General features: G+C 39.4%; 3 protein-coding genes and 1 long non-coding RNA gene across 13 annotated transcripts in view; 2 read left to right on the forward strand and 2 right to left on the reverse strand.

The window, feature by feature from the left end:
• LOC141766805 (forkhead box protein P2-like) overlaps window positions 1-6522 on the forward strand; it is a 17189-nt gene extending 10667 nt beyond the window's left edge. The window contains exons 9-16 of one of the 2 annotated variants that reach the window (XM_074633967.1): window positions 13-150; window positions 876-1068; window positions 1408-1478; window positions 2170-2271; window positions 2391-2512; window positions 4579-4648; window positions 4734-4849; window positions 4949-6522. In XM_074633967.1, the coding sequence (XP_074490068.1) occupies window positions 13-150; window positions 876-1068; window positions 1408-1478; window positions 2170-2271; window positions 2391-2512; window positions 4579-4648; window positions 4734-4849; window positions 4949-5078 (942 nt within the window). In that variant the 3' untranslated portion in view covers window positions 5079-6522. The remainder of the gene's footprint in view (window positions 1-12; window positions 151-875; window positions 1069-1407; window positions 1479-2169; window positions 2272-2390; window positions 2513-4578; window positions 4649-4733; window positions 4850-4948) is intronic. The other variant, XM_074633968.1, reaches the window with a different exon arrangement.
• LOC141766806 (uncharacterized) lies at window positions 2442-8540 on the reverse strand. Its single transcript, XR_012593689.1, has 4 exons — window positions 8387-8540; window positions 4939-5069; window positions 4563-4757; window positions 2442-2589 (listed from the first exon to the last, which is right to left on the reverse strand). It is a non-coding gene; the product is annotated as an uncharacterized LOC141766806 (long non-coding RNA).
• A 1728-nt stretch (window positions 8541-10268) lies between these two features.
• On the forward strand, window positions 10269-14321 carry LOC141766904 (myoD family inhibitor domain-containing protein-like). Its single transcript, XM_074634074.1, has 4 exons — window positions 10269-10454; window positions 10867-10952; window positions 11755-12018; window positions 14047-14321. Exons 1-4 carry the CDS (start codon window positions 10390-10392, stop codon window positions 14319-14321), a joined length of 690 nt encoding a protein of 229 aa, XP_074490175.1. The 5' UTR covers window positions 10269-10389.
• A 6977-nt stretch (window positions 14322-21298) lies between these two features.
• Window positions 21299-22775, reverse strand: part of ankrd26 (ankyrin repeat domain containing 26) — a 40522-nt gene continuing 39045 nt past the window's right edge. For all 9 annotated transcript variants that reach the window (XM_074633983.1, XM_074633980.1, XM_074633981.1 and 6 more), the window contains one exon: window positions 21299-22707. In XM_074633983.1, coding sequence (XP_074490084.1) covers window positions 22621-22707 — 87 coding nt within the window. In that variant the 3' untranslated portion in view covers window positions 21299-22620. The remainder of the gene's footprint in view (window positions 22708-22775) is intronic.

Consider the following 22775-nt stretch of genomic DNA (forward strand, 5'->3'; position numbering starts at 1 on the left):
CTCCTCTAACAGCTCTGCAAAGAACGAGAGCGTCTGCGAGCGATGATGGCTCACCTGCATCTGCCGTCTTTAGAGTCTCAGTCCATCTCTGCACCTGCGAGTCTGCAGTCGCCGCGATCTGATACGACCGCTGACCCACACGGTCTTCAGGTAGATGGTAGTGCGGTGACAGCTGCTGTGTGAACAACAGAGGCAAAGCAAATGAGCCGTAAACTGTATTGAGCTGTAAGCAAAACTCCAAATATGTGGTCTGGCTGCAACCTCATCTTCTGTAGCTCTGATGAAGATCCAGCCAGCCTGTAATCTACCTGGTGAACTTTTACAGTTGGATGAGTTGCAATAAATATGTTGGCATTTTCTTAGAAACAAAAGAAATGAGATGAGGGTCAGAAATATTTTTGAACTCCTCAGAAAAATGATGTCAGAACGGATCACAAATGCATTTCATTTTGCATCTTTTGTACCATAACTCTCAAATTACCTTTCCTTTGCTGAGATCTCCATCCTTATTGAGTGTGACTCTCACAGCACACTTCCTTTCCTTTCGGTGCCCAGATGTTGGCACCAGGTGTCTGCTGCCGTTGTGTTTTCAGACAGCAGACATGCTCTCATAATGTGTGAATCTAATCAGATGTTAATCTTGCAAATATTGCACCATAATCACAACACTCACCAAACAATTTCACCCTATAATTAACAATAATTGGCTTCCTTCTTCTTGCCATATTAGTGGAATCACCTCTGAGGAGGCGAATCAAATCGCTCTGTTACACTCTGTTGAAGATCTCCCCACTCCCACTCTGTTTTTGTTTCAGTGTTTTTCATCCCACTCGTTCCTTTGTTAACTTTAGATCATCTGTTCGTGTTGCTCTCAGCTCAGCTCAGTCGCTGCCACCGACAACCTGCCCTCGCTGAGCCCGTCAGACTCGCCCCGAGTGTCCCCACGACCTCCGGCCCCTCTCGGCACACCGTCCCAGGGGAGTGAAGAAGAGTCACCCACTCATACATCATCATGTGCCGGGGCCATAAGACATCGCCATCACCCTTTGGTCTTCTCGCTGTCCTCAGGTAAACCAAATACTGTAATCGCCAATTATTTTGATAATCGATTAATCAGTTTGAGCATTTTTTTACGAAAAGAAAAAGTAAAAATTCTCTGATTCCGGCTTCTTGAATGTGAATATGTTCTGGTTTCTTTACTCCTCTATGATGGTAAACTGAATATCTTTGAGTTGTGGACAAAACAAGACATTTGAGGAAGTCGTCTCAGGCTTTGGGAAACGCTGATCGACATTTTATAAACCAAACGCCTAATCGATTAATCGAGAAAATAATCAACAGATTAATTGACAGAAAATAAATACTTCATATGACATTTTCCACTTACTATGATCTGTCTTGTTTCAGAAAATGAATATGAGCTCTACAAGAATACCGACATCAGACCACCTTTCACCTACGCAACACTGATAAGACAGGTACAGTCTATGAACTGGAATAGAAATTATTTGTTTCTTTATTTAACTTTAAAAAGCTGCGGTCGATAACTTTGAGCAAATACCCCCAAACCACATTAACCAGCTCTGACTGGGGGGGGATCCCGAGGCGTTCCCAGGCCAGTGTGGAGGTATAATCTCTCCACCTAGTCCTGGGTCTTCCCTGTGGCCTCCTCCCAGCTGGTCGTGCTTGGAACACCTCCCTAGGGAGGCGCCCAGGGCAAACATCCACAGAAAATTATTGTCAACAATTTTGATAGTCGAATGCACCAAATCTCCTTGTTCAAGAGTCTTAAATATGATTATTTGCTGGCTTGCTTTGTGGCCTATGATAAAAACTGAATATCTTTGTGTTTATCAGACAAAAAAAGGGATTTAAAGAGGTCAACTTCGGCTATTTTCTGACATTTCTGACATCAAAAGATGGATTGGATAATGGATTAATCATGAAAGTACTTGGCAGATTAATCGATAAAGAATCTTCTCCTTTGTGTCGTTGAGATGATTACTGTTCTTTTATCCTAAAAAGGGCAGTTGATTAACAGAACTAGAAACTAAAAAGAATCAGAGTTGAGACTGAGCGACTGTCTCCTCCTCCCTTGGATCAGAAGTGAAAAAGTCAGAGCTTTAATTTGATCCTGTAATGTGCTACAGTTTCTTTTTCTATCTTCAGGCTATTATGGAAACATCAGACATGCAACTAACACTCAACGAGATATACAACTGGTTCACACGGACGTTTGCTTATTTCAGACGCAACGCTGCCACTTGGAAGGTATCACACCCCCCCTCTCTCAGATAATTAACGGTGTGATCCCAGTGTGGTGTCATACCTGATTTATGCAGCGTGTATCCAGTAATACATCTCCTTCACTCTGATTTTCTCTGGATCAGAACGCAGTACGCCACAACCTGAGCCTGCACAAGTGTTTTGTGCGTGTGGAGAATGTGAAAGGCGCCGTGTGGACGGTGGACGAGGTGGAGTACCAGAGGAGGAGATCCCAGAAGATCACAGGGTACGATGGAGATGACTTCCTGTTTATCACAGCGCCGGTATCAGGCAGCCTTCCTGTCTGTGCTGGTCCCAGGGTATCTGCACATATTTCAAGTCAAATATAATGATATTAAAGACATGTCTTTAAATATCCGAGACAATAAATGATACCATTTCATTGGCAAAACGTGTGGAAGCAAAGACACTCAAGGGTTTCCTGTCTTTGCTTCAGCATTCAAGTAGGAAAACTCTGAAAAACTTTTTTCTTCTGCCTCTATACTGGGGTTTAACACAGATCACGTTTCAAGTTTCAAGTTATTTATCATCAAATGCACAACAATTACAGAGGCAGTTGTTGTCAATGAAAATCTCGGGTCTCAAGTTCCCTCCAACAAAGCTAATTAAATATGTATAAAAGTAAATCAATAAGTAAAGTAAAACATTTTAAAAACTGAGAATATAAGACATAAAATAGTGCAAGTTAAAATATAGGGAGATAAAATATAACATAAATAAATATGAAATACTTAATATTACTATTTTATAGTAATATTTGTGGTAGACAGCAGTTACAAATGAATAAGCTGAATGTAATGTAGAGTATGTATATATAAATATATATATATATATATACTCATTATCATGGCAGTAAGTGTAGGTGTATTGCCTAATATTCAGTGGAGTGTCGGCTATTTAACATGCAAATAATTCTTTGCAAATTGCCGTTGTTGTGAGTAGGGGTGTCACAATATAGTGGTATTGACGATAGCTGTGATATTCTAAAGATGAAATATTGATATCCTGTTAACAATATGCATATGATAATATCGTGTAAATAATCCAGCACCTCTTAAATAATTGTATAAATATAGTTATAGTTACAGACTCTGGAGATGCATTGTTTCCCGAAATGTTATTTCTTATTATTAAATATCTACAGTATGACAAGTGAAGAGGACAGTGTGCGGGAGTGTTTTTGTTCTATATTATTGACCTGAGGTCTTCCCCTACGTACCTGTCGACCTGTAAAAGTTCTGCTATTTAACTCAGTGGTGTCAAAACGGATCACAGATACTTAAAAAATCAGTTTATGAAAAAAGGTCTAAAAACCTAGACAATAAACAACTGTCAAGTCATGTCATCACGATATCCATAAAAAATTTGAAAAAAATAATAATAATAATGATATCAGTCAAATTCATCTTTAACTTTGTTTATTGTGCATATTTTTTATAATTTGTATAATTGTCTATGGTTACAGACTCTCTCTCCACCTCCTTACCTTTGTATTTTGAGTGTAATTCATTTGCCAAAAAAGAGAACAAATGCACAGTAAACAAAGTTAAAGATGAATTTAAATGATAGCATTACTATTATTTTTTTTTAATCAAATTTTCTATCGACATCTTGATGATATAATGGATAAAGCACAACATGAAAACTGGAAAAAAAAACTGCTTATTGTCTAGTTTTTTAGACCTTTTTTTCATAAACTGACTTTCTAAGTGTCTGTGATCCGTTTTGACACACACCATGTGAAAGAGCAGAACTTTTGCACCCCTGTAGGTCAACAGGTGCAGTAGGGGAAGACCTGAGGTCGATATTATAGAACAAAAAGAATCCTGCACACTGTCCTCTTCACTTGCAGTCAGAGATATTTAATAATAAGAAATAACATTTCGGTACACCGATCTGTGGAGCCACTGTGACCACTGTGTTGTCATCAAGTCATAATCCCCACAATCCTGTCTGTTGTACAGCGCTGTCCTGGATACCCCCTTGTGTCAAAATAGGTTCCTTATTACTACAGTGGTGCACATGTTTGCTCGCTGATAACAGGCCTCAGTAAATGAATGATAAATATGATCCTGATGACAGTTTCAAGGCTCTAGTCGAAGCTTCCTTCCTGATTGTTCAGTCCACTGAATTATTTGTCATCACAGCTGACCTTGCCTCAAACTATTGCTGTTTACCATGTTGTGGCTTGTTGAATATATATATACACAGTTATTGATTTGCTTTGCCATGAATTAGACATTTAGAGTGTTTCCATTTTTTAAAATGCTAGTTACCTTTGTTATTCCACAGGAGTCCGTCGCTGATGAAAAATGTGTCCTCCAACCTTGATTTCGGGAGTGTTCTGAATGCCAGCTTACAGGTGAGAGGACGTGTCAGAGTGCACCTTCTTGATAAACTTGATGAACTGGTTGAGGCTTGATTTCTACTTCTTTCGTTTTTGGTAGACGGCATTGGCTGAGGCGACGTCGCTGCCAGGATTCAAGAAGGAGTGTTTCAGCAGGAGTCGGACACAAGAGAACAAAGCAACAAGTAAACAAAACTTCTCTCCACGAGTCCAGCAGTGAGTGACTATTTATTGTGACCTCCAATAATCTGTGAAATGAACCGATGTGCTGCAGTAACTGATCATAATGTCTTTTTATTTCTCACCTCTTGCAAGATCTCTTTTCCTTAAAGACGAAGCGCTGAATCTGAGCGACCACAAATCTCTGATGCCAATGGTGAAACCAGCCGGTCTGCAGCACGACGTGACTGAAGATGACGAAGAGCATCTGTTCGACCTTGAATGACGAGAGAATAGAAAAGAATGAGTTACAGAGCAGTAAAGGAAGCCTTCATTTAACCTCCAGGGATGTGGACCACAGTTTATACCATCTGAACTTCATGTTCATCTTCAGTGTGTAGTGCAAGGCGGCCTGAAAATCCTCACCAAAATATTAATATCTGATCAAATACACATCCAAATTAAGATATTTCGAACTGTGGTTCATTATATGGTTCATATATTCATGAAAAACTGATTTTGTTGACATGTCTGCAGCAGTCAACTTTTTCTTTTGACATATTTAACCTTAAAGAAAAGAAAGTGGAATACAGTGCCACCTGTAGTTTTTGGGTTGACCTATTACCCGATTATTTCCTGCTTTTCTGGTCAGCTAGAGATTTTATTTTATTTTTTAAAGACGACCTATTATGCTTTTGCCCTTTTCCTTTAGTGTGTTATATAGTTTTTTGTGAATGTAAAAGGTCTGCAAAGTTACAAAAACCAAAGTCCTGCTCCTAAAACTGTCTGAAACGCCTTTCTTGAAGTCCCGCCTTTTCTTCCGTAACGTGGTGATGTCACCAAGTAACACATTTGACCTATAGCAGCTAGTTTTGGCACGCCCTCAAACAAAGCTAGTTAGAGTGGAGCTGCAGCGGAGTCTGAAGAGTTTTGTTTGAGTGGGCCAGCTGACCAATCAGAGTAGATTGGGCTTTTTCAGGAGGGCGGTGCTGGAGCTCAACCAGAACGTTTCAGACAGAGGGTGAAAAGAGGTTTTGCAGCACGGCCGGTTTGAGAAAAATAAAGCGTTTTTTGTAAACACGTTTTAGTAGAAACACAAAATACAAGTATGCACCTGAAAATAAGCACAATATGTCTTCTTCTTTTTTTAAAGGACAACCAGAAAAATGCATCATGACAAGCATCAAAGTCAAAAAAAATATTTCGGAGGAATATACGCAGTCAAAAATAGAGTTAGGATCTGATAGTTTTGGGGTAAATGATAAATTCCAAAGGCCAAAGTACAGAAACATGTGTTATAATCTGATGAAGAGAATGAATGTGTTGTCTGTTTATCGTGATAGCTCAAAGAAATAACAGAGGGTGAATGTGATGAGAGGGATGTTCTGTGGTGACGGTTTTCTATTTGACTACATGTATACTCAGTGCTGTGGCTTCTCTCTCCGTTGTCTTTGTACATTAACCTGCTTCAATGTTTTATCAATGTCAATTTTTAAAAAAGTAAGCGCTACGTCTCGTCTCTCTTTATGTAACTTGTGTATTTAATATACCGCGATGTTTCCACTGAAATAAAAGATTGTTCCAAACATTCCGCTTTTATAACATTTTGAGTATTTACAATAGACGCTGTGCACTTAACTTAACTCTCTGTATTTATAAAGACGTGTTTGTTTGTAATTGTATGTCCAAAGTGTCTGATTATAAATGTAATAAATATAAATGTAAATCTGTTAATTGTTTGTCAATTAATGCTGTTTATTTTAAGTAATTTAATTATATAAAATTAATTATAATTTTAATGTTAAAACTCAAAATTTCTGACCAGATTTAAATGATATGCACCGTTAAGCTTTGTTACCCACCAGTACGTTTTAGAGCTGCAACGATTAGTCAATCGACAGAAAAATAATCGCCAACTATTTTGATAATCGAAGAATTGTTAAATAATATAATTATTATATTTAATTCTTATCGGAAAAATGGCAGAAAATGTTGTTTTCAGTCTCTCAAATATGGAGATTTCCGGCTTTTCTCTGTTGTATATCATATTAAAGTGAATATCTTTAGGTTTTGGACTGACAACCAAAACATTTAAAGGCATCATCTGGGACTTTTAGAAATTGGAATAGACATTTTTCACTATTTTGTGACATTTTATAGATCAAACGATTATTTGATTAATCTAGAAAATAACTGGCAGATTAATCAATAATGAACCTAACCTGGCGTGGTTACACCTGTGAGAATAAAAATTGTACATAGAAAATAAATATACAAATATTTTTGTTGATTGAATGCCAATAGCAATAACAGGGTAATGTTGCTCAGGGCTTTAGTTTTTGGGTATTCCTAATAAGAAATATTTAATCAAACTGAACTATTCATTGGATAAATCAAAATCTTTTCAAATACAGTAGATATTCGTTGCAATCCAACGTGTCTTATGGTGTTTTTGTAAAAAACAATGATAGTTGCGTCGTATATGAGGAAAGTAAAAATGCATGTACGACTATGGATGAATTAAAGGGGGCCACACCTTAAAGGTTCCATATTATTAAAAAGTGAGATTTTCAGGTCTTTTACATTATAAAGCAGGTTTAAGTGTTATATAAATACTGTTAAACTATCAAAACGCTCAATATACGGAGAAACACACAGAGCCCGTCTTCAGAGATTGTGCGTTCGAAACAAGCCGTTTTTCCGTATTTCTGTCCATTTGTGATGTCACAAATCTACAATATTTAGACCATTTACATGGTTTTAAACGTAAACACGCTAAATGTGTCCCAGTTTATTTCCTGTTGCAGTGTATGTAAATAACATCAGCTGACAGGAAGTAAACATGGACCCAAGCCGTTGCACCGGAATTCCGTTGAAATGCACTAAAACGGAGTGTTTCAGACAGAGGGTAAATACAGGTGTATTCAGACAGACAGTATGAGGAAAATAAAGTTGTTTTTTTAACATTACAGCATGTAAACATGTTCTATTAGAAACACAAAACACAAGTATGAACCTGAAAATGAGCACGATACGGGACCTTTAAAAATACTTACAACAAATAATGACTAACATTAAATATATTATATAAACAGCAGTTTGTTTTTCTGAACCAATCATCCGTCGTTGTTGGTCTTTTGAGTAAAAAAAAGATTTTATTTTATCCTCGTTTTTATCACATCATCACGTAATAATAATAATAATAATAAATTCAACTTATATAGCGCTTTTAAAGAACTCAAAGACGCTTGTAAAATAATAAAACATCCTGGATAAACAATGGCATCACAGCGTCTCATCCCCTGATGAGCACCATGAAGTGAAGCTGTTACCGTAGACTTCACTACCAAACACAGAACAAAGGCCTCAGATTTTCTCAGCTCCCTGTTTTGACTAATGTCAGTAATTGTCTTTGCTGATAACGAGTTAGCTTTAAGTTTGCTGTTTGCCTCTCAGGGCTTCCTTTGATTCGCTGTCAGCCTATTAGGTGACATTTTCTTCTCCACGCTGCGTTCACTGACTGAAAGTTAGCGTGGTGCTAGACAACTTCAACAGCTTCACTTATGTGTTGCTTTGATGTGCCATACTACTCACCGTGAGGCGGGCGAGTCAACATGTTTTTCAACGCAGCACTTTTGACAGCACTAAGTCAACAGCCTCTCAGAGAGGGGGCTGGGCTCTGTTCAGCTCCTCATCGGCAGGTGATGATGATGATGATGATGATGCTGTCGCCCAGGTGTCCAAAATACACATCTGTGGGAAAACAAGATTTACAAAGAGTTAAATGTCACTGACTGTAATTAATTACTTATTAATGGTCTGGTTTTGTTCTGGGAGGTTGGAATACAAACTCAGAATTAGTGATTGATTACTGTGCTCTCAGATGACATACTTAACATTAAATAACAGTGTTTTACATACATTAACATACATTTACATATTACCGCATGTTCGCGGGTGTCAAAGGTAACACAGCTTGGCTCAAGGAGTTTGCAAACTCTATCCAGGTTTTTCACCAAACAATCATTAACAGTATAATCTATAAAACAGTGAGTCTGTTAATTTATTTGTGTGCATTAATGATCTCATTTATATGACATTTTGCACATACATGTTATTTGACAGTATATAGAAGTATATATAATGTTATATAGCGCTACAGAGATGAAGTATATTTGTAGGCCAACCCGGAAGTTAGAGTCGCCCTGGTTCCTTTGAGGTAGTGTCTAGAAGGGGAACCAGCAAACTGGGTAAACTCTTGCAAGATAGTTAAAGCTGAAGTAGGCGAGATTGGAGCAAATATGACAGTAGTACATGAAACAGGTAACCTGAAAAAAATCACATGTCCTCCGGTGTTCCTAACGGCATCTACAAGATTTCACAGACCGGAGGAAAACAAGCAGTAAGAGCTGATCTGATCTGAGGTCTGTTGTCCAGCTGCCGTCTATGAGAGCCGGTTGTCAATCACTCTCGAACTCCGACCAAACGGTCAAACTAGGCAGCGCTGATCAAATATGAATCAATATTCTGTTACGTTAATGCCTATTACTCTGCTCAGATGTTCTCAGAATCATCTTGTAGTGCACGGTTTAGCTGAAAAATGAGAAAGTTTGTGACGCGGTCGCCATTGTGAAATCTGTTGAAGGAAAGCCAAGTCCCAGTCACATGATCGGAGCACAGCCAATAGGAACGCTCTCTCAATGAAATTACCTGTGATTGGTCAAAGTCTCCCGTTACGGGTTAGATTTTTTAAAACAGAGCCATGAGGAGGAGCAGAAGTCTAGTCTTCTCTCAGAACACTTGAATTACAACATGCTGAAAGGTTATTATGGAATTTTTGCCCAATGATGCCAAAAACATACTGCCTACTGCAGCTTTAATGTCAGACATCGACCTTGAATAGTTAAGGTTAGGATAGGTCGTCGGGCAGCGAGTCTTGTAAGAGTCTTTGCAGATCTGAGATCAGATTTCGCAATTTGCGGGCTCCCTTCTAGACATGACCTTACCTCGACAAAAAGCCAAAGGGATTTTTCCATTCCATCTAACTAAAAACCCATTGTCCAATCGCTTATAATGCTGGCGAGGAAGGCCTTTATGGTGAAGTGGGTCGGGGACGACCCTCCTATTTCCATGTGGAAATCTCTGATCTCTAGGTTGTTACATAACATAATTACAGAGCAAATTAGTAATTGCATTTATCCGCAAACTGAATGCTAGATAGTGTACGACTTTGACAGATTTCTGTGTGTGTGTGTGTGTGTGTGTGTGTGTGTGTGAGTGCATAAGAGGGCGAGTGCATCGATTCAGCTAACACACTTGTGGGGTATGTGTCTCTATTGTGTTAGGTGACTAAAAGCAGAACAGAAGAGGCAACCTAAAGTCACATAACCAGGACTCGGCCGTCTGTGCTGGGAAGGGGAGTGCTATTAAGTCACTGAACAACAACAAAACACACACAAAGAGAGAACAGCTGACAATGTCCTGAGCGGTGACTCAGGACGGCATGTTGGGTGTTGTTGGAGGTTTCCTGACCTCTCGGTGCTGACAGAAGAAAGAGGATGAATAACAGAGATCCCGAGCAGTCATGAGTATCAGACATGTCACCAGGAGACCATTTACCTGCGGACGGGACGGAGGAACAGAGCAACCCGACTAAAGGCAAGTACTCATGATCTGACCTGAAATAAGATAGAAAAGCAGCTTATATTTCTTGCCACTTGCTTTTAAGCGTCAACTGAGGGACGATATTTTGTTATTCTTTATCTATAAAGTTTACCTTCTTTATCCCAGCAATACTGAAAGTTTTCAATGTTTCCAGAGGAAACTTCACACTGTGCAGGGTGGTAAAAAAATCCTGAAACAAAATGAAACATCGTGAGGGTCAGGAGCTCTTTAAGGCAGGATTACACTGCACATATTAAATGGTAGTGATTTTGATAAATTACTAACATTTTCAAAACAATCTAACGAAAAAATGTGAACAAATTGTTTTAAAATTCTTGGATTTTCATGACATATCTTTTGCTTGTAGCTTTTCAGCTAACGTGACTTTCTTCTGATGTGTCTCAAGGTAGTGCGTCTTTAAACTCAGCACAGGAAATCCTTTCAGCACGTGACCTTGTTAGCAGAGGAAATACCATCCCCACTGGCCTCATCAGCAGTAAGTGGAAACCATGAGACCTGCACAGCGAACAATACAGTGACCGAAATTAAATGTTGTGACTCTTGATGAGGGGATTATCCGCTACCAAAACATCTGGAGAGAATTATCATTTAATCAAATATTTCCTCTTTATATTTCTATTGAACTTTTTTGTCATTTCATATTTATATTGTGCTTGTTTTAGAATCATTTTAGTATTTTTATATGCACTTCCACATACATTTTGCAGCCCAGAACGGACAAACCAAACTCTGGCTCTAGAGAGAGACTTTCAGATTTTTATGTTACCTGAAGGCCACCGTAGTTCTCCGACATGCTTGTGAAACTTTGGTAACGTGAGCAGCAGAGAGCAAAACCGCGCTACCGCCAGACGCCGTCTGACTTCCATTGCTCCTAAAGTAGTGGTAATATGGTAAGGATGGCCTCTGAGCGAGGAGAACGGCATTACCACGGTTTTGCACTCGGCGGCTCACATTAGCGGAGGAGTGAGCGGAGGGGTATTCAGTTGGTTGCAATCTGCAACCACATCACTAGATGCCACCAAATCCTATACACTGTCCCTTCAATCTAGAAGTGCTATATAATTAAAAATTAAATCATTATAAATTCCTGGGTGCAAACAAGAATTTTACGCTCCAAAACTGTTTTACACTTACCAGTCTGTTTCTAATTTTAAATTCTATATTGATTACAGTCAGCTTGCTTTGTGCTCAGTTTTATCATTAAGGAAGTCTATTCCTGCTCTGTGATGATGTAGTACAACAATCTTCACTGTATGTGTATCTGTTTCTTTGCCCAGCCCAGCCTCTGCCTGCTGCAGCCTCACCAGCATTAGAGGCCTCACAGGAGGCAGCAGGGTTTAAGAAGCCTCAGTGTGACCTCCAGAAGCCCACCTGCCCACGATGTGGCCTCGCAGTCCCAGACCACGGACTCCACCATCTCTCCCCGGACCTGAGCCGACTGCAGGGCTCCAGCCTGTCGGTGCAAAGCAGCAGCAGCAAGAGGAGCAAGAGGAGCGGTAGGAGCGTGGCCGGCTCACACCGACATACTGCTACACCTGCTGGTAGGCACGCTCACTTCCTCAGTGTTTCAACAGGACGGGACAATATGATAAATTGATATCACAATAAATTGTCACATTTATCTTGATAACGATAGTAAAAATACTTTTTTATACATCGGTACATGACATTTCTGTTCCTGAACTTTCTTTTTTATATACTTTTATTTGGATTAATTACAATATGAGAGTACATATTCTGGACTGAGCTTTGGGCTGATATCGGTAATTTAAAGGTGTGGTGTGTAAGATTTGGCGGCATCTATTGGTGTGGTTACAGTTGCAACCGACTGAGTACCCCTCCGCTCACTCCTCTCTTTCCCACTCATACCATAATAACACTACTTTATGAGCAACGGAAGTCAGACGGCAGCTGGCGGTACCACGGTTTAACAATCTGCGGCTCACGTTACCGCAGTTTCACAAGCGTGTAGGAGAACTACGGTGGCCTTCAGGTAACCGAAAAACGCGAAATGAAATACTGCAGAGTCGGAAAAAAACATTTATGTCAAGTCGTAATGCCGAGTCAAAGATATCAGGAAGTTCTGCCCGCTGTGACATCTGTCATCTGGTGATAAGAACTAGAGAAGTGGCAACCCTCTCTGGTACCTACATCTCGATAAAATATATACAAATATTTACACTAAGATGATTGATTCAAATTTGAAATGTAAAATGTGTTTAAAGGTCCAGTGTGTAGGATTTGGCGGCATCTAGTGGTGTGGTTTGCAGATTTGAACCAACTGCCTCCGCTCACTCCTCCCTTTCCAAGACTGCGGTAATGTGAGCCGCAGCGTGCAAAACAGACGGGGCCTGGCAGTATCACGGTTTTGCTCTCTGCAGCTCACGTTACCGCAGTTTCACAATCGTGTCGGAGAACTACGGTGGTCTTCAGGTGACGTGAAAACATGAAAGACTCTCTCTAGAGCCAGAGTTTGGTTTGTCTGTTCTGGGCTCCTGTAGAAACATGGTTTACTCCGTAAAGAGGACCCGCTCTATGTAGATATGAAGGACTCATTCTAAGCTAACGAAACACAACAATTCTTAGTTTTGGCTGATTATACACTAAAGAAAACATAATTATGAATATTATATTTCTGCTAACAGATGCGACACACTGTTCCTTTAATAAATTTGATTTATCATCCACCCTTAACGGGAAATTAGTCATAATGAGAGAGCATAAAAAAAACTCTTTCTTCTGTTCCCACCAAAGACGATCTGTCTTCTTACACAAATGGAGCTGTAAAAAGTTTCCCTTGAAGACTTTCAAACTGCTGCACTTCCTTCCAGTTTTTATCAAAGCGTGCAGCGGTGCCACTCCTTGTTTATCCTTGTGTTCATGTTGTTATCTCTATGAAGTTATGCATTAAATCAATACGGTAGCCACATAATGCTCCTTTTTCATCTACGCACACATATAGATATTAGCATAAGTTATGTGCGGGGGTGTATAATTTGAGCGGCTAAGCAGGAAAACGCTGAACCCCACTCCCCAGGGAATTCTGCCATCTGCTTTTCATTTACTTCCTTGAGTAAACAGGATAAAACAGCTCGATTTGCATGAGCTCACTCACTATCTGGTCCTTTGCGAGGATGAAAAACGAGTAACGAGTAGCCGAGTAACAATACGAACGGTTAGGATCGCGAGAGATGCACTGGAACACACCGGTAGGGGTTAATGTAGGCAATTTCATCTGCACCTAATTTGGGCGGGAGAGCAATTATCTTGTGACAGCTTCTTCCTGGTTGTTGTTCATCACTGGCAGCCTCGGTGGCCTTTTTTATTTTCCCCCGAGGACTGAACGAAGCTCTGTGATTAAGTAAACACAATCACACTTGATCACCGCTTCTCTTTTAAGTTCTACTCGGCACGACAAATAAACATGCGAGAGATTAATTTAGGGTTAATAGAATCGTTAATCCCCCGTCTCTGATGGTGTCTGACAGGCTTTTTAGAACATACAACAGCTTTTCTGTGACCTCAGATTGTCGTAGATAAAATGTCTCATGTTTTCCTCACCCCCACAGACTGCTGTTTACACCTGCTGCTGGCGTGCCTGTCGTGCCAGTGCTCCGTGCTGCTCCTGGGTCTGCTGGAGGCCTGCTCCTCCTGCCTCCACGCCCTCTGCTGCTCCTGCTGCTGCCACGCCTGCGCCCGCTGCTGCTCGGCCATCCAGGAGGCGCCCGTGGAGGAGCTCAACTGCCCCGCCCACTGCCACTCGGTGCTGTTCGAGTCTTGCTGCGAGCCGACCGAGTGTCTCGAGTTTTGCCTGGAGTGCTGCGAGATCTGCCATCGCAGCTAGGGAGGCAGCTGGACCGGCCCGGGCCTCAGGACTAATCTAGAAGACGAGATGTGAGGAGACTGAAACAGCAGACGTCAAAACCAACGTGGGACTCGTTAGTACTGAAATGACATTTCCTGTGACTAAACATCGTCTTATTGACCTTGTCGTGACCCTCAATGCTGTGACCCAACCCAACAATTTTTGTGATCAACTTCTATCTAGTTATTATTCTTACATCACAGGCTGCTAAAACAAAACTTTTAACGGTCACTTTCCAAAGGGGAAAGATTTGACTTTAAAGCTTCACTCATAAAGTGGATTTTAAGTGTCTAAATGACCTAAAGCACTTCGAAATAAGTAGAAAGAAATTGGGAAATTCACACATTTGTTTTCTGTCCAAGAATTAGATGAGAACATTGATACCACTCTCAGCATGTCTGTGCGTTAAGTCCCGAGCTGGAGTCAGGAGGCGATTAGCTATAAGCTTAGCATGAAGCCTGGAAGATGGAGGACACAACTAGCTTGGCTCAATCCAAAGTAAAAACAACAAATCTAACCCGCAGCATATCTAAAGCATAGACTGTATATAAGAAGTGGTCACTGTGATGTCACCCATTGGTTTGTTTGCAACCAGATTTGACACGAGAGGGTGGAGCTAAGTACAACATCATTAGACATTTTTAGGCAACAAAATGTTACAATTAACTTTCATGAACTGAAAACACAAACTGTGAAAGGGTTAAAGTTGTAAGACGAAAAAAACACGGAAAAACTCCCAGACCGGACAACGCCATGGTAGCGACCTGTCAATCACAAGGTCACAAGCATACCTTGCTTTGGTCGTGGCTAGAAGGTAAGACGCAAATTGAATAACTCTCGCGAGACGGTTAAGGTAAAGCGTTGACCTTGTATGTTTAAGGTTAGGATAGGTCGTCGGGTAGCAAGTCTTGCAAGAGTTTTTTGCAAGTTTTTGCACGTTTTCACAATTTGCAGGTTACCTTCTGGACACAACCCCCTGCTTTATGGTCTATCTGACTATAAATGGGACCATAATTTACTAAATGAACATCATGCTGTATTGAAGAAGACTTGAAACTAGAGATTGAGACCATAAACTCATGTTTACAATGTTTACTGAGGTAATAAATCAAGTGAGAAGTAAACTAATTTTCTCATAGACTTCTATACAATCAGACTTCTTTTTGCAACCAGAGGAGTCGCCCCCTGCTGGTTGTTAGAAAGAATGCAGGTTTACGGCACTTCAGCGTCGGCTTCACTTCTCAGACCCGGAGGTTGCCAGCACTTTGGTGCGGCGTCTCTGCTCATCGCCTGGCAATCACACTGAGAGTTATGTGCTTTTATTACATGTAAAACCACAAATTGGCACTTCTGATTGTGTTCAGATTAAACAAACAAGATACAGAGTGTTAATTAGTGAGATTTAGAGGAGCACATTTCTGAACTTTGGACAGAGCCAGGCTAGCTGTTTCCAGTCTTCATGCTAAGCTAAACTAAGCGCCTCTGTGCATTCTCATCTCACTGTAACCACGCTGACAAGAGGAAGGAGTAGATGCATTACTTATCTGCTATCTCATCTGGTTGATTTTGTGGAAAATAGATTCAAGGACCTTTTGAAATATTAAAAGAAATGTGTCAAGGTCATTTAGCCAGGGTGAATACAATTGAAGCCAGAGTGGGACTCATTAATACTCTATAATGTTGTTGTTCTTGTTCACATTGCTGCACAACCAAATGGTCATATTCCTAATAAACGAGCACAGAAACTAGCAGCGTGTGCAGGCTACAGTGCATTTAAAGATTCAGGCTTTATTCTACAGAAATAAAGCCTTTTGTTTGTACATCAAGTTGCATGTAATGATTTTGACCCAGCGGGACCCTGAACCAGAGGGCTCTACCTCTTTGCTCAGTTTTGTACGTTGTTCTCATGTTATAAGATTGCAGGTTTGACTTCTTCCTGCGCAGCTCTTTGCAGCTGAGGAACAGGGGCGACAAAAAACTTGTCAGCTTTCTCTTGAATCCCTTTTCATATCTGTCATATGAAGCACTTAAGAACATAAAAGGATGCTTATTCTCCCCCAGATCTTGGGAGATCGAAGCCGGCTCCCTTTAAAGTCGTCGGTGTGAGATGACAGCGGAGAGGCAGAGTAAACAGCCAAAAATAAAACAAAGCGGGCGATAAAGACGGCACTGTCAATCTGTAACCGGGCGAGCCAAGAGCTCATTTAAATCATGTTAGAGCGAGTAAATCGAATTTAAGTATCTCTTTTGCCCACAACACATTCGGATTCTGCTAGTGACAAGAAGCAGCGGTGACGTCCAATTTAGAGCATGGCGAGCGTACACCAACAAATAAACACTCAGGTTTGTTCCACTTGTCCCCCTCAATTTGTTATACCCTTTACCCACAGCTGATGTCTACCTGCACCAGTCACACACGGCTGATACTGTCACAGTGAATCCAGAAGCGACAGATGTTAGAGACACATTGTTTTAAGATGGATGTTTATATTTGCCTTCGAGTTCTGATTTGAAATCACCACTAAAATGATGCTACCTAAGTGGCAGTACCATCGCTTTTCATTATATGGTGGTACAAAACAAACACAATAAAGCGAACAACGTTTGGTGTGATTAGACGCAGGAAACAGAGAAAGATCTGTTTTGTAATTAAGTCGACCAAACGATAATTAGCTGGCAACTATTTTGTTATTAGATTAAACATTTAAGTCATTTTTCAAAGCAAAAATTACAAATATCTTTTCTCGCTCTGGCTTCTCATTTGTGAGGATTTCCTGCTTTTCTGTATTTTATGTGTCAATAAATTGAATATCCTCAATATATCTTTAATTTCAAGACGTTATTAAGCTACACCAAACAATTATTTGATAAATTTGGAAAATAAATTTGCAGATGAATCAATAATGTATAATAATAATAATCATTAGTTGCAAACCTGAACCTTTGTGTTTATTTTTATAGTAAAATAGTAATATGATAAAATATGAATCCATAAAAAAGCAAATGCACAAATAAGAAAAATTTAAATAAAAGTATAAAAAATGAAAAGGAGTTACAACTGGTGAAAACTAATTACAATAAATTATTATTATTAATAATATTAATGACACATTTTTCATATCTGAATCCCCATGAATACTCTGTCCTCTTTTTTATTTTTATTAATTTTAAAAATCTTTGGGGAGTTTAAATTCGTCAATTTAAAACTTTCAAATGATCTGTGATTTGTTGAGCTGATTCAAGTAATCGTAGTGTTTGAAACACTATTTACACACAAGGTGTCTTCAGACCTAAACTACCTGGGTTCCACTGGCTACGTTGCTCTCGGTCACTTCAACACTCCAACTTGATTGTTTCTGTTCGGCTTAAATTCAAACTATAACCGCTCTGAGGCTAATAAGAAAAGACTCAGACACCACACAGTAAATGTATTTGTTTAGACACTCTCAGAGTGAACGGTGGGCCACTGTCATCATCGTCTCATCATTTTATATCTTTTTTTTCTGTGAATAAAACTTTAATAACATTGTATTATTAAAACATATGCAGCATTAAGAAACACGAAATTGATCAAAACAACAAAAAAAAAATAATACAAAATGAGCCTCGTACCTTTACCATATATACCGTCGAACACTGGAGCCTCCACCACCGATTCACAAAAATAGATAAGAGGTGAGGGTACAGTGGCCCCTACAGCAGTGATGAACACACAACAATAAACACTAATAAAAACAACAAAGACAATTCCATAAATATTCATTAAATCGGCAAAGTGTCCCAGGGCAGATGAGGAGAACAAAAACTGTTGACTTCAAGACTGTGTGGTTACCGACAGCATTACTGGAGACCGTCGATTGTTCAATGACGACTTTGGTTGTAGTTTTCCAGATGTGTGTATTTATGGCACATAACCAACCGGCACCAGATGTTGGAACATTTCATCGTGGTCACAATGATTCATAGGACATTTTGTTTTGCTACCACCCTGACAGGAAGTCTTAATACAGAGATCAGCCACACTCTGTCACCAATATGCATATACATATATATCCAAACCTCCATTTGTATTTTCATTCATTATTGTGTAAATATCTTTAGCGGCAGAGCCAGACCAGGTTACATTCAAATGTTTGTATTTAGTCAGAAAAATCACTTACGATTAATTTATAATATGGGATGGATTTCTGATCTGGCTTTCCCATTTAATTTATTCCAGTGGGCTTTATTTCGCGTCCAAGTGGCACCTCTGCTCAATGCATCAGATACATGTTTAATAAAAGGACTTTTTTAATAGAAGATTGAGGTCGGGGGCTCCCAAACCTCCAGTTTGTTTACTTTTACTTTTACTTCACGATTTGTTCCCCAAATCAGTTTAGTACATCATTTATTTAGGGTCGATAAAAATGATAATTTGGACACCATGGGATTTGTAACTGGTGTTTTTTTTGTTGTGTCTCTCCATACCCTGTTATGTTTAGTAATCCTGTTTAATATTATATAACGAGTTATTTATTTCTTTAATTTCTCCCTGTAGATGAGACAGGAAATAGTCACATTAAACAAAAAAAAATAATCAAATGCCCACCTCTCTTGAAACTGTCTGTCCTTCAGTTACATTTTTCTTTTAGGTTTAGAAAGAGACATTTTAGTGTCAAGTGCGCTGCGGAACATCAGAGAGATCTTGGTCAAACAAGCGTTGACAACTCGGGCAGTTAGGCGTTAATTTGCTAAATTAAATGTAAAATAAAAGAGACAATTTCTATGCTGATTTTGTAGCCTTGCAAGAATATTAAAGCTGAAGTCGGTGAGATTGGAGAAAATATGATTAAAAAAAGTTAGGAGGTAACCTGAAAAAAAATCATGTTCATCTGTGTCCTCCGGTGCTCCTAACAGCATCTACTAGATTCCACAGACCGGAGGAAAACAAGCAGTCAGAGCTGATCTGAGGTCTGTTGTCCATCTGCTGTCTATGAGAGCCAGCTGTCAATCAGTCGCGAACTCCGACCAAACGGTCAAACTAGGCAGCGCTGATCAAATATGAATCAATATTCTGTTATGTTAATGCTTAGTTCTCTCCTCAGATGTTGTCAGAATCATCTTGTAGTGCACGGTTTAGCTGTAAAATGAGAAAGTTTGTGTCGCGGTAGCCATTGTGAATTCTCTTGAAGGAACGGCAAACTACCGGTCACATGACCGGAGCACAGCCAATAGGAACGCTCTCTCTCTCTCTCTGAAATGACCTGTGATTGGTCAAAGTCTCCCGTCACCGGCTAGATGTTCTAAAGCCTGAAAACAGAGCCATGAGGAGGAGCAGAAGTCTAGTTATCTCTCAGAACACTTGAATTACAATATGCTGAAAGGTTATTATGGGATTTTTCCCCAATGATGCCAAAAATATACTGACTACTGCCACTTTAAGGCCTTGAAAATAAAAGTAAGGGGAAAAAACTAAATGAGGTAAAAAAAATAAAAAAATAAATAAATAAAATTGAGGGGCATTCAGATTGAGACCACTGATTTTTATCCTGGGAAATAATATTTACATAAAGTATAAATGACCAGTTAATGTAAATTAATAAATAAATATTTGGTCAATATTTCCGAAGAGCAGCATCCTTATTGATATGGCTTGACAAATGTTTGACTGTCCTTACAGTATTTTGTGTCATGCTCTCATGCGGTATTGAGTCTGAGAGATGCTTTTGCACATTTTGTATCATGTTAGTAAGATTTAATAAATAAAACAGACTGTTCAGTTGACAACCTCATCATGCGTCGGAGGCTCGAGGTTGTTTTCTTAACAGTTGTCGGACTGGCAGTCTGAGATAACAAGACCGGGCATCACAAGACGGAGGATGACCCAGTGAGGAGCGGTTTGTTTTAAACCTGAGCTGCTTTTCAAAAACAACCCTTTCAACACTTTTTTATATTCCAGTATCTGTCTATTTGTATTCTCGCCCGCCTCCAAAGCTTTATGACAACGGTTGTAACCTCCTCAATCAAAACCAGGTTTACGTGTAGCGTATGAAGTGGCGTCTATTGAGAAAAAAAAAGGGGAAATAATAACACCTAATAGTCAGTCTGTCAGATGTGCCCATCTGCTGTAAAGGAAACAAAAATAAATGTAACCAGATTTGAATATCTAACATTTGAGGCTGACGCAGAGAGGACGGATCAAAGGGAAGAGAGACACACCAGAGGGGGGCAATCATAAACACATTGTCTCATTTTAATAAGTGAGGGGAACGCTTTCTAAACCAGCGCATATCATCAAGTTTCATGTGTTTGGGAGTGCGAGAGGAAGAGGAGGAGGAGGAGGAGGAGGGTAAAGAGAAGTACATCAAAACATAGCTAATGAGGGTTGGGTTAAAAATGCCTGTGCATGAAATATTGATAGTAAGCTGCATTTTTTTATCTTGAATTTAAAGATACCTGGAATCTAAAGCAAGTTCTGCACACAATAACTGCAGAATAAGGCGTGATTCCATCAAACGAGAGGTCAGTACGAAACATATACTCTTCTTATACAGCTCAACTGATTATAATAATATATATATATAATAATATATACTGTTCATCACCTTTACTAATCAGTCAGATACTCTCAGAATCTATTGGAGGTTTTAAAAGGTGTAAAAACTTTTAGTTACAGTAAATGGAAAAAGGGGGATACTTATACTGTGAATGTACATAATATTTTAGTAAATATACTATATGATTATTTATTTTAACACAATCATTTTAACATAATTAGGGCTTGTAATTGATTTAATCGTGATTAATTGCAAATTAATAATTTTTTTATCTGTTCAAAATGAACCTTAAAAAGGAGATTAGTCATTTTCAGACTCCTTTACAGCAAACTTAGTGATGAATTTAAGAAAAGCCGGTACAAATCCCTGGTCTTTTATTCTCATGTCCAGTCCAGACAACAATAGCTCACTCAAGTTCAGTTTTTTTTTTTTTTACTTTTATTTTTTATTTACAATTTTAGAGTCTTCTGTAATGTACAGGCGTCATAAATGTTTTCCTATATGTGTTCTGTTACAGTATTTATGAATAATGAAACAAAACTAACAAACAAACAAAACGTGTGTCACTTTTGGCGGCCCCTAAAATCAAGCTGACCAAAAGCTTTATACAAATGTAGTCACCCTGTTTCATAGCCAGAGAGGATTCCAGCTCGTCTTATTCAAGTATATCATGTTCATAAAAAAACAAATGTTAATGAATAAATAAAATAATCATAAACACAATACTCCAACGAGCCTAATAAAGTAAGACCAAGACAGATATTGCACCATTTGATGGCACGTACCAAATGTAATATCTTGGCAAAATTATTAATGATGCATACATCAAATACTTAGAGAAGTTTAGCAACACCAATATTCACAAATAAAAATCCAAACCACGTTTCTGTATATATATATCTAGTGTGCTAATAGAAACAAAACAGTTAAATATGGAACAGAACTGGTCAGAAGGAACAAATACTTTCGAGGTTCTCTCTAATTGTACCCATCAATGACGCAATATATATATATATTTATATATGACTCATGCCCTTTGCTCCTGAGTGGTTAAGTGCAACGTGCATTATGTTTGCTTTCTTTCATAACAGAGTAAATACGTACAAAGTTGGTGTTATATGACTGGACGGTGGCTTTGGCCTTATTGTTGGTGCAGTCAGTATTTAAAGGTATAATATGCAACAATAAAATAATGTATCTACACTAAAACAGTCCCTCTCAATCCTCACTTATGACCCACTAGAAGTGTGTGGCGGTGTCTGTGTCTGCAGAGACCCTGCAGCCCTCTGCCTGGATTTTTTTCTTTCTGGATTTCGCCGTGTTCGGGACGTTTCTGGGTGTTAGCAAAGTGGCTTTGTGCCCCTCGTGGGGGTGCGACCGGCAGCCGATAACAGCGCGCAGGGTGTGCAGCCAGGGGAGCTTTAAAAACTGTCAGGGAGTGGAAAATCAGGGCTAAAGTCATGTAGTGACAACTATGTGGTATGTGTTCCAGACGGTGTTTCCACTGCTCCTCTGTGTCAGTTTAACCGAGAGCAGCGCCGAGTGACAGCGGACAGGATGAAGCCTGCACCTTCGGCCGCATTCATTATAAAATCTGGCAACTCAGTAACGTCCCGCAAGGTCGTGTGGAATTGTGGTCGTGTTTATTTGTGCACTAGAACATAACCGCCGCCGCAATCTGAAAATGTTTTATTCCTCTGATTCGCTGCTTTGCTCTCACTAACACTGCTCCCTCTCTTCATTCACTCTATAGCTCGCTCGACCATCGCTGCTTTCTCTCTCTTGCTCGCTCGTTCTTTGAGCCGAGGAGGCGTGGCCAACGTAGACTGCTGTGTGTTTACAAACAACTGTTACATATTATACCTTTACATTTTTTTGAATGGCTGAAATATGTTTG

The sequence above is a fragment of the Sebastes fasciatus genome, chromosome 4 (genome assembly GCF_043250625.1).
Source record: "Sebastes fasciatus isolate fSebFas1 chromosome 4, fSebFas1.pri, whole genome shotgun sequence".
NCBI lineage: Eukaryota > Metazoa > Chordata > Actinopteri > Perciformes > Sebastidae > Sebastes > Sebastes fasciatus.